Source organism: Manacus vitellinus, unplaced genomic scaffold (assembly GCF_001715985.3).
Source record: "Manacus vitellinus isolate BGI_N305 unplaced genomic scaffold, ASM171598v3 scaffold_14_pilon, whole genome shotgun sequence".
Taxonomy (NCBI): domain Eukaryota; kingdom Metazoa; phylum Chordata; class Aves; order Passeriformes; family Pipridae; genus Manacus; species Manacus vitellinus.
Window position 1 is genome coordinate 4014420 of NW_021939063.1, and position 11397 is coordinate 4025816.

Consider the following 11397-nt stretch of genomic DNA (forward strand, 5'->3'; position numbering starts at 1 on the left):
TTCCAAGTGTGAAGCACTGGGAGTGTCTTAAAACGCTTAAAAAAGGGGGCTAAAGTGTATTAAGTGCAATTAAAAATAATTGTACAGGATGACCATGCAGTCCCCTTTCTGGTAGCCCGTCACCTGTGAACAGCAGGGCTCTGAGGGGATGGGGTGGCCCTGAGAGCAGCGCTGTGCTGCTTAGTTTAAAACTCCTAATTCTCCCGTTTAATCAACATATTTTACAAATTACGTCGTCGATATTAACCTATTCACAAGTATAAAAGCACTTTTTAACTCTTATCTTTAAATGATTCATGATAATTGGAGTTGGGCTTCCACTTTGACACGTGAATATTTCAACCTCACACTCATGCGATTCACGTTCCCTCTCCATCTCCCTTCTTTCCCTCCTTGATAAAACAGATGTTTTAATTAACCTGTACTTTGTTTTCAAGATCACTTCCTGGTACGACAGCAGCTGAATGTGCATCAAACTTGAAGAAGATTTATACAGTACAAACAGTGCAGGTAAAGTGTCTGGCTCTGCTACAGGAGCTACCACATGTTATTAATGTAACTTCACACCTTAAGTTTCATTTTTCCTCACAGAATGAGTCACAGCTGTGGCTTTGCTTACCTGAGGTGTGAAACGTGAGTTTTGTTGGAGTTGTGTGTGTGTATTACTGAGTCATTGTTTGAATTTCACTTGGCTTTCCAGACCAGGAAAGGAGGAGGCATATTGGATTGAACATATTGGATTATTAAATTTTCCTGAGTTTCCACTTGTACCTCTGTTGGATTGTTATACTTGATTTATTTTAATAATTTTTCTGCTTTTTTTCCCCATGTTTTATTTAACACAGAAATTCATTATACAAAGACTAAAAATTGCAGCTTGTGGGTTTGTTTTTTTTTTGATCTTTCCTACTTGAGCATGAATCAAAAAAAATTTAGCAAACTAACTTGAATTAAAGTACTCTTACATCATGGAATACTCACAATAATGAGAAATTCTGCATGTCTGTGTCATCTACCAGTGCCTAGCAGTGGACATCTCTTGCAAGTAAAATTGCATTTCTGTTTTAAGACCACAGTTACCATGAAGTGTAACCAATTGGTATTTGTCTCACCTTAATGCTAAGCTGATTCTAGTTCACTAAATCTCTGAAATTCTAAGGTAGTGCCAAACCCTTCTCTTTGAGAAGCACAGCTGTAGTGATCTCCTGGAGTTTTAAACAAGGCTTTCATATAATATGATCTTCCTTGGGAAAGTGAAGCCAAAATCTTCATTGACTCCATCACTCTCCTTCATGGCCAGTACCTACTCAATGAGGAATTCCAGCCTCCACCACCTGAAGGATGTTTTCAACCCAAAACCTTCCAAACAAAGTCCTTGGTTCAGGACATAAAGAGCTTTCAAATGCTTCCACAGCCATCTGCCAGTGTAGCTCTGCTTCTTTTTCTGTCAGTAGCTTTAGGGTTTGGGCAAACAACCAGGTAAGAATAAGACAAAAGTTGAAACAGGTGTTTCATAACAAGTTTTTATATTTTTATTAGCCTTCCATCTCTCTTCTTGTGACTGGGAAATGGTAATTGCTGGTAGGCAGAGTCACCAAGGGCCGCAAAATTTTATCACATAATGTTGCAATCTTTGTTACTAAAATTGTGCTAATGATTAAGTATTAGATAATACTTAATGTATTAGATAATACTTGAATATTATGTGTAGATAATACTTAATGAGTTGCACTACTAATTAATGTTGCATCACCACATGTTGATGCAACTTAAGTCTTTAAAAATCTTATTCCCGGCTGTTGGATAAAGAAGAACAGAGATTGGGATCTTTTTAGTTGCTCACTACTGCTTTTGGGTGCCTTTTATCCACCCCAAACATGCATGACAGGTTCTTGTACCAGCAGAGACACTGGGAAGTAATCAAATGGTTCCTGGTAACTTGGATCTTCTGATTTCTCCCCCCTTCCTGTATTAACATGCGCATCTCACATTCTTTGCATGTGGTTGAAACCTTTCATTTAGACAAAGTAGCTGGGTTGCTGGTTAGGCATTTAGTTCACCAGAATTATCATTTGTGGTGGTTTTGTAACTCGGGATAATCACAATGAAGTTTAGGCTAGGCTAGGATATTTGATACAAATAATTTTTTTATATGCTAATAAAATACTATGTGCTGCTTTGTTCTCACATACTTAGTGTAACTCTGTTTTTTATTATTTTTCTTCCCTCCCTATTGAAAAGGACCTTGATTCTAAAATAATCCACACTTGGACTGTTTCCCTTCTTTCCACCTTCACTTATGCAGAATTGGCATCTAAAAAAAAAAAAGTGGAAATTAACTTTTAACAAGTTCTTCTCCAAGCATTTTGTTATAACATAGAAGATACCAGTTCTCTAGGAGAAGGATATGTAATTGTTTTAGAGAAAACTAGCAAGGCAGTAAATCTGCAGGAAACGTACTCTCTTGTGTTAGTGCAACTAGTGTTTTTTTCTTTTTAAGGATTTCTGGAGTGTCTACAACAACATTCCTCCTGTGACAAATTTGCCTCTGAGATGTAGTTACCATTTAATGCGGGGAGAAAGACGCCCACTCTGGTACGTGTTGTCATCAGACATTTCTGGGAATGGGCAGTGGAAGAGCCTGAACTGGAGAAAGGAGACAGGTGTGGGACAGGAATGTCTTGTTTATGTTTTATTTTAAGTCTATCAAAGTAATTTTGTATTTTAGGAAAGGGATTGCCAGAGATTGATCTCATCATCAGTAACCCACTAACTTTTCAGTAATTACACACAAAAGTATATTGACCAATATCAGCATATATATATATATATATATGTAATTTTTTTTTTTTAGACAGAAAAACCAGTTCTGAAGTAAGAATTGAGGACTGCAGGTTTTTTTGAAAGTGTTCTCCTAAAGCTTCCCAGCTCCTTTCCCCAGCATCTGTCCGGATTGGAATATCTAAACCCCCTATGAAACCTAATGGAAATTCCCCAGGACCAACAGTCTCCCACCAAAGATGAATTTTAGGTTATTCTTTTAACTTTACTTTTACAGAGTTTTAACAGGAAAGTAAAAGCGATAATTTAAAATCTTATTGAATGAATTGTGGCAGAATAAACTTGAGGAGCTCACAGGTTTGTACGTCGTACCTTTGTCATTACAAGGCAGTTTAATGATTATGTCTGCCCTGACCCTGGGCAACTTCAGTCTTTTTTAAATATGAGCAATTAATTTCTAGCTGTCACAAAACTGAAATGAAGTGTGCTCATGTTCTTTTGTTAAATTGGATGAATGGGAGACTAATAAGTTGCTTCTGTGAAAATATGCCAGAGGTTTTCCAAAATAAAAGGTTACCATGGTAAAACGTAAAATTGTTTTGTGGCTTGTTCCCATACAGTGTGCAGCCACTTCAAAGACGGTCTGTTGTCAGGGAAAATGTAAGTATTTTCCAAGACACAAAACTTAGGAAAAGGGATTAGGTGTTGAGATACACTTCATATGAACAATGAAAGAATTATCTGTGATGTCAGAAGTCAGAGTCATGCTCCCTGGGGTTAGTAATTGCATTTCAGATGAGATCTTTCTGGGAAAATTAAACCACAAACATAAGGTTATCTAGATGTGGAATTGACTGTTTATTTTCACTGATCTATTTCCCATAACAGGGAAGAAGAAAGCAATGCCAAAGGAGGTGTATGGAAAATGAAGGTCCCTAAAGAAAGTACGGTATGTTATATTGACTTCTTACTCAGTTTTTGTTTAGTAAGGGAGTATCTTTAAATTGTATCTGATAAAGCTGTTGTAAAACTTTTTACTTCTGACATCATCCAACACAACAACCAAACACTGTTCTACCATACATAACCTTTTAAATACAATGAGCAAAACTTTCTTTTCCAATAATTCCATCTCTCTTGCTTTAGATAACATTTGGCAACGTGTTATCAAGCAATTGAAAGCTGCAGAGTTTCCATTTGGAAACATGGGAATTTATAATCACCTTTGTTCTCGAGACTGTTTGCTTACAGGCATACAAAGGAAAACAGGAAACCTTTTCCTGATAATCTATGCTAAATTATAGCCAGAACCACAGTTGACACAGCACAGAGTTTCACTGAAATGCTCCTAAACACTCTGTCAAACTCTGTAGGACTATTTCTGCTTGGTGTGGCTTGTTTGCCCCTGTGATGGCTCTGAGTAACCTGTGACTTTCTACAGCCAAACATGGACCAAGGCGTTGTTTCCACCAGTAACTCATGGCTGTGCTCCCACTGGAAGAGGCAAGATCTTGCTTCCTTCTCTCCTGATCCCTCTTGCACTGGCTCTGATCCTCATCAGACTGTTTAATGAACCAACTTAGTGCACTCTGTTGTTGCAAAAAGTCTCCTGGGGTTTTTTTATTTTTAATTAGACTGTATGGCCAGGAGAGCTTTTGATGGGCGTAAAGTAGAAAAGACAAGTAGGATCATCCCCTTTGGCAACGGTGAGTTGTCAGAGCACCTTGTGTGCATTTTGGGAAATTGCAGTGCTGCTCAGGTTTTTTTCCCTTTTTTTTTCCCCTCTCTTTTTTTTTTTTTTTAAATTCAGAAGTGTTAAAGATTAAGTCTGTTCAGGCATGTCATTGTTTGAGCCCTGATGAAATAACTGGGTTTCTCTTTGCATCCCTAATCAAATGCACGTGAGTAACTTCTCCTGTGAACTTCCATGGCGAGGAGATTTGACCTCTTCACACGTGGTGTTTATGTGTGCAAGTATGCTTTGGATCAGGCCTTTAAACACGAAAAGTGAAGTGTCAGGAAAATGTGACAGCCTTGCAGAAGGCATTAAATGCTGAAAGATGGCACTCAATTTCAACCAAAAGTTAATTGATTTTTGCCTGTGGGCTTTTTTCCTCTATGTGAGTTGCAACTTTCCTCCCCTGCAGTCCCAAGTGATCACAAAAGACTCAAATTGTCTTTTTCCTCTTATAATCCAAGGTGTGAAGATTGCCAGAAGTGACAAGTGGTTTGGGAAACCTGCATTACTGGGCAGTGAATTTAGGGGCCCCAGAGGCCTTGTTTTTCAGAGGCTGAATGACAGCCCATTTTTGAAATGAAGGTACTTTTGATCTCTCAAACTACACACCACATGGCCCCAGTCACTTCTGAAAGGTCTGCTTGAAGGTGAACTTCAGTCAGCTTTCATTGCCTTGTAAATAACATAAATAATACCTTTATACCTGTTTCTCATTTTTTGGGTTCGTTCTTCATCACGAGTGCACAGCATCTCCTTGACTGAGATGAACCATCTTGTTCAGACCTAACTATGAATTATATAACACAGCATGAACTTGCAATAAATACTCCTTTTTTTTCTAGACAACTTCAGAAAGAGAAGACACTCCAAACTGAGCTAGCAAAACTAACTTTTAAATTAAAAAATAATAATGCAAATGTAACTTTTTTCTTCTTCCTTAGGCTGCAGTTTGGAAAGAGCTACTGCTGGCAACTATTGGAGAGCAGTTTACAGATTGTTGTGCAGCAGGTAATGATTGAGGCAAGCATGACAAATTGAGTTGGAATACAGAACACGGTAGCACTGCTAAAAATGGGTGTAGGGCTGGAAACCCTGTTCATACCTGTTGTCATTAAGAAGAGGACAAGGTATGCTGACTACCTTTGTACAAGACTCAAGCTCAACAGCTTGTGTCTGTGGGAAGCCAGCAGGTTTTCTAGTTATTAAACATCTGTCAGTTAGCCAGTATTTAATTAATTAATTTTCATTCCCCAGTATCAGGATTATGGAACCCTAAATGGCACCTCCATACAGATTGTTTGGATTGGCACAGTTGGAAGCATCTAAATTAGATCAGTCATAGAAATCATAAAAGGTTTGGGTTGGCAGGGACATTAAAGATCATCTAGTTCTAAACCCCCTGCCATGGGCAGGGACACCTTCCATTAGAGCAGGTTTCTCAGAGCCCCATCCAACCTGGCCTTGAATAGATGTCCCCATGTGCCCTCATGGTCCCACTGGTTAGGAATTGTCAGGGGAAGCACCAGTGCAGACCTGAAGCAGAGGGACACTGCATGGCTTGCCTGTGGTGACATTAAAAGCCCACAGCAGGGCCACAACACAAACCTGGCTCTCCTGAATCCCAGGTTAGCACTCTACCCAGAAGCAATATTTTGTTCATTGCTTAAAAATATTGCTCAGGTCAAGGTAATGTTTCATGTAATTGAATTTACATAAATATTCTAAAAGTACTTTGCTGGTTTACTGGAAAACGGGCATTAATCATCCAGAAGCTCACATATTATTTTGGTCAGAGGTAATAATTTAATGAAGTCCCTTTCAGAATAAATATCTTCTCTAGGCTTGCAAGGTTCCTTGCAAGGAAAGGAACTCTGAGAAGGTACTGTGAACACTAGCTGCTTTGAAACAGATTGTCAAAGGCAACTTCTTAGTCATGAAAAGCAAGTACAAGTCTGACCATTTAATTCATTAAGGTTCTGTTAAAGAATAGTTTCTTATGATACTCTGCTGCCTACAGAGGTAGTTTTCCCCTTGTCCATGTGGTTATGGCACTATCTTTGTGTTATCATTACTGACCCCTTCCTTAGGATGCATGGGACAGCTGTGCCATGGAGCTCACAGCTGGAGGTACCCACTGCTCCCAGTGGAAAGCTGTGGCTCGGCCTTTGAGCTGTCCATAAAGCTGCATCCTGAGAATTTCACACCAAAAAGGGCTTTCTCAGCAAAACACGGAGTTACCAGCACTGGCAGCAGCAGCCTGACTGGGGCTTTATTAATTTTTTTTTCCTTTTTTCTGTTGCTGTCTTGACAAAATGTAAAGGAAAAAGGGAACAAAGTCTGGAAAAGCTGATATCTGATTTCCACCAGGTACTGTTCCTGGGGTTTTAGTTGTTTCACCCTCATCCTCACATTTTTGCTTGTAGGCATTATTGTAGGTAAATTATCTTATTGCTGACCTTACTGAAGGGAGTCTTGTGATTCCCTTCTAATCAAGAGTGCTAATAGCAAAGATGAATAATTTTATGGCACTTCATAAAAAACACTATGAGGTAATATTTCCAATAGCTTCTATAAACACAGTGGTTCTTTCTGGTAACTGTTTTGTCTGGTTTGAACATTGGTATTTTCCTCACTGGAGATTGCTTTTTTTTTTTTCAAGTCTTCATTTTTTTCCTCAGCTTTTGGGCACTGTTTCATAATACATAAGTAGCAAATTAGACATGTCTCACTTTTAAAGTATTCCTTAATGATTCTTCCCCTTCTGTGCAGAAGATGAAGTAATAGGGGTTAGTGTCAGCGTTCGGGACCGTGAAGATGTTGTGCAAGTCTGGAACGTGAATGCCTCTTCAGCAAGTGAAGCAAAAGTTCTAGAGAAGATTCACAAACTTCTACCACACACATCTTTTAAGGCAGTCTTCTATAAACGTAAGTGTTTTGTACTGTTTGTACTGTTAATTTCCACCTTCATTAGAAAAACAAGATGCTGGGAGGGTATTTCCATGGGAATATCCTGCCTGATTCATCATTAATCACTTAGGAACATAGCATCTGTCATTGCATTAAAATTAGGTCCCTTCAATGTAAAAGTTAGCTATCATTCAAAAGATATTTTTAATTTAATCGTAGAATATATTTGGTTTCATGTTTAATATGCCTGAGTCATAAAACAAGTGAGACAAATCTCTTGATAACTCTCAAGGCTACACGCTGTTCAATTGAAGGATTCATTTAGAGGAACCATTTACAATCAGGATTTTAAGGGATCTCGTATTTTAATATCTCTATAAATGTATTATCAGAATAGTGTATTCCCAAAGATCACTTGTTGGCATGTTATGTCTTCCTTGACTGATTTATACACTGCCATCTTCTGTTTTTTTTAATCTTTTCCTTGCCATAGTTTACATGTTCTTTTATTCTTTTTTTCCCCTTTTCTCTTCCCTAGCCCACAGAGAGCACCATGCTTTCGAAGGCTGACGTGGAAAGCATTAAGTGCAGTGTGTGCCAAGCTCATTTGTTGTTCTTTGGTGTTTTGAGGTGGTCTGGACAAGGAGGAGAATGGTGGAAACCCTGCAGAAGTGCTACATGCAGTTGGTCCTCTTGAGTTTCTGACATTTCAAACTGGGCTATTGCTGTTGAAAATGAAGAAAAACAGTTGCCTTGACCGCTAAATGTGCAATTCATCACTTCATGTTGAGTTGACATTTTTAATTCTTCATTGTTTCTTTAAAAAGACATTTTGGCCACTTGTTTTTTGCAACCTGATTCTATATTCCTATTTCATTCAGATAGCAGGCTTTCTTTCCTTCTGCACTGTACTTAGTGGAAAAGCAAACATGCACAGAGATGCTGCGCTGCTTCTCTGAGATGTGCTCTGCATAGAGGAATGCTGGCTTGGGGAAATGTGTTTTCAATTTTCACTTTGAGACATTCCTATCATGTTAAGATTTACTCACTGAGTTTGTCCCAAGAGAGAAAGAAATTGCACTGCATTTATTCTAATATTCTAATATTCGGTGTAATCTGGTTGTGCACTGACAACAGCACACATACTGTAAATGTAAATAGAAAAGGGTTCATTAAATTATATTTATTATATTGGGACTAACCCTGTGTGGGATGATGTTGATGTCTTTTGATTGTATTGATTTCAGAAGAACCCTCGTTCAGGCTAGAATGAGAAATTTTTTGGTAGGAAAACCTGCAAACTCCACCCCATCTTATTTAAGAAGCGATGGGGTGTTTATGTTTTTATATTGTATGCTTTCTTATGGTACATTTCTGTACATTCATGAAAAAGTGTAATGAATAATTTCTAATGTGTTTTACAAACTGGATCCATCCCTCCCACTTCCAGGAGTACTTCAGGCCCGTGTCTGCACCCACTAGGTCAGTGTCAGAATTGCTGCTGACTTCAGTGCTAAGGAAGAGGCTCCCTCATCTGTAGTTTCAAGCCATGAAAACTTCCTAAGTGACCTTTTTAAAACAAACAAAAAATACAGAAAAGTAATAGATTGTGTTGCAGCAAGAATAGAAATATAAACAGTGTTAACCTTTAAGTGTTTGTCTATTTTAACTATTTGAGGTGCTTTAATATACTACCAAAGATTGATTTAGTTCCCCTTACAGAAGAAGCTGCAAGGTAGAGATGACTGTGCCACTTAGCACTCCTTCCTCGTTTAGAGGTTTTTGTTTGGCAGCTGTTCAAGTTGCACTAATTTCCACATACTAAGGAGACAACAGTAAAAATCAAATAAATGTAAAAATAATTATCACGCATTTGAGATTTTTTTTTTTTACAACTTCATCTTGTATTTACAACTTTAACTTGTATTTATGAACTGTGTAGTTAATGAGTATTAACAATTAAACACATTTTCTAAAGTCCAAATGTCTTGCTTCTGTAATTGCTTTCTGAGATGAAATGTTTCCGGTCCTGTTTTTTCAAACCTGTGTATTTTTCAGTAAAATTCTCTTAAAAGCTATCTGTTCTGTTCATAGATTGAGATTTAATTTTTTTTTTAATGAAAAAGTATGGAGTGACAGCAGATACTTGCAGGTGGGATGTACATGGACAGCCTCCAGGCCTGTGTGATGGAGAAGAAAAGTGACTTCAGAGAAGAGAGGGGTAGAACACATTGAGGAAAAATGTTTGTAACAGCTTGATGAGCAAGATTTCTCACTTGAAATACTTCCCTGTCTTTGGAGGAAATGTGAGTGGAATACCAATGGAGAATTAATCACACACCTCTCCCTCCTCTTTGTTTTACTTTTGGAAACAAGCCAGACTCTCTCACCTCTTCCCCAGGTTTGTTTTCAGCACGGATGTTGATTTCAGTAGAGTTGGATCTGCTGGCAGGAATGGCTGAGCTGGTGATGTCACTGGAACTTGCTAATTTAAGGTATTACTTTATTCATCCTATTGAAGTAAATTATTTTTATATTGTTGCCTTGTGTGCCCCTTTAATATTAAAGACCTCTCTGCTTCAATGTTGGGTAGAGATTGAGAGACACTTTATTCTGCCCATAGGGTAGGGTAGCTGCACATTGACTACTAAAGTCCACATTACAAACTGTTGTCAATTTTTCATTGGCCTATAAAATCATGGATTTTTTTTCCATATGGCTTAATTCTCATGATAGTTATTATTACTTGGAATCAGGGTTGATGGATGTGTTCTTGACTAAAATTCAGTGTATCGTATGCCACAATCCAAAATCAGGCTTGGATCAGACTGGGTAGGGCAAGTTCACAGGAACCTGACAAATTGCATATTGGTATTTTGCAACCATTGATTTAAAGACTTTGTAGAGTTTTTGAACTGTCCTTTCATCCCTGCATCTGTAGGGATGTATTTATTCCAAATGATGTTGAACAGTTAATAGTTTTACTCTGGGAGATTTGCTTTATTGAACTTGATTACATGACCCCCCCACACTTCTTCAAAATCTTCTAAATTGTTTAAATGGAAATCAAAGAAGTGCCTACAACTTCCTGTCCAGATTAGCAGAATGAAAGAAACCTGCTTCCCTCTTGGGGTGGGAACAAGCCCTGGCTGATCCCTCCCACCCTGGGATGGTGCCCTTGGGCTCTATCCAGAAAGGCTGAATCTTTTCACACAGCTGGAGCACTGGTTTTTTTGAGTTTTATAGGAACTTCATATCCTTGATATGCCTGTCCTGCCCCCCCGGGTCTGCTGGGTGTGGAGTTACTGTCACATGGGGATTGTCCTCTGTACCAGGTGAGAGGAGAGAGAGCACTGCTTGGGTTTGGAAATGTTTGTAGCACCTTGTAAAAGCTGGGGAAAGTCTTGATGCTATGTGGTGGTACGTGGAGGATGGTGGGGAACTGGCTGAAGGGGAGCTGGTGGCCTCTTGCACGGGCACAGGCACAGACTGTGCAGAGGAAGGGAGGGAGCACAGGGATGCAGCCCAGGGATGCAATGGGAGTGCCAGCTCCAGGGGAAGAGGAGCTGCAGGCTGGGCTATGGCTGAAGCCACCTGGGAAAACAGCACTAGGAGGGAGAGCTGAGGAATAAACAGATTTTTACTTCTGAGTGCTACACTTGTCCTGGTCTGCACTTTCCAAGGGCTGAGGACAGTCCTGGGCAGGGGCCGAGCTCTGATGCTCCCCCCCACCTTTGGGGGCATCTCTAATAGCTCTCTGGGGCTCCCCAGGCTGCAACACAGTGGCTGCTGGAAGGATTAGTTGGGAATTTTACTTAACAGGGATGAAGGGCTGTCTTCTGGGGCTGGCTAATTAACAGGATTCTACTCTGGTAATTAAATAGCAGTTTGTTGAACACAACTTACTTGATGAAATCTTTGGAAAACATAACAATTAGCAGGCAAGGAATGGCAGCTTTGCCTCAAAAGCC

At 39.2% G+C, this 11397-nt stretch overlaps 1 protein-coding gene across 2 annotated transcripts in view; it reads left to right on the forward strand.

Annotated features, from left to right (window-relative positions):
- The window catches only part of EIF4E3 (eukaryotic translation initiation factor 4E family member 3), a 17101-nt gene extending 8906 nt beyond the window's left edge, over positions 1–8195 (forward strand). For both annotated transcript variants that reach the window (XM_018068349.1, XM_029958287.1), the window contains exons 2-7: positions 438–510; positions 2501–2595; positions 3670–3730; positions 5461–5527; positions 7289–7444; positions 7965–8195. In XM_018068349.1, coding sequence (XP_017923838.1) covers positions 2570–2595; positions 3670–3730; positions 5461–5527; positions 7289–7444; positions 7965–7996 — 342 coding nt within the window. In that variant the 5' untranslated portion in view covers positions 438–510; positions 2501–2569 and the 3' untranslated portion in view covers positions 7997–8195. The remainder of the gene's footprint in view (positions 1–437; positions 511–2500; positions 2596–3669; positions 3731–5460; positions 5528–7288; positions 7445–7964) is intronic.
- Positions 8196–11397: the final 3202 nt, after the last annotated feature.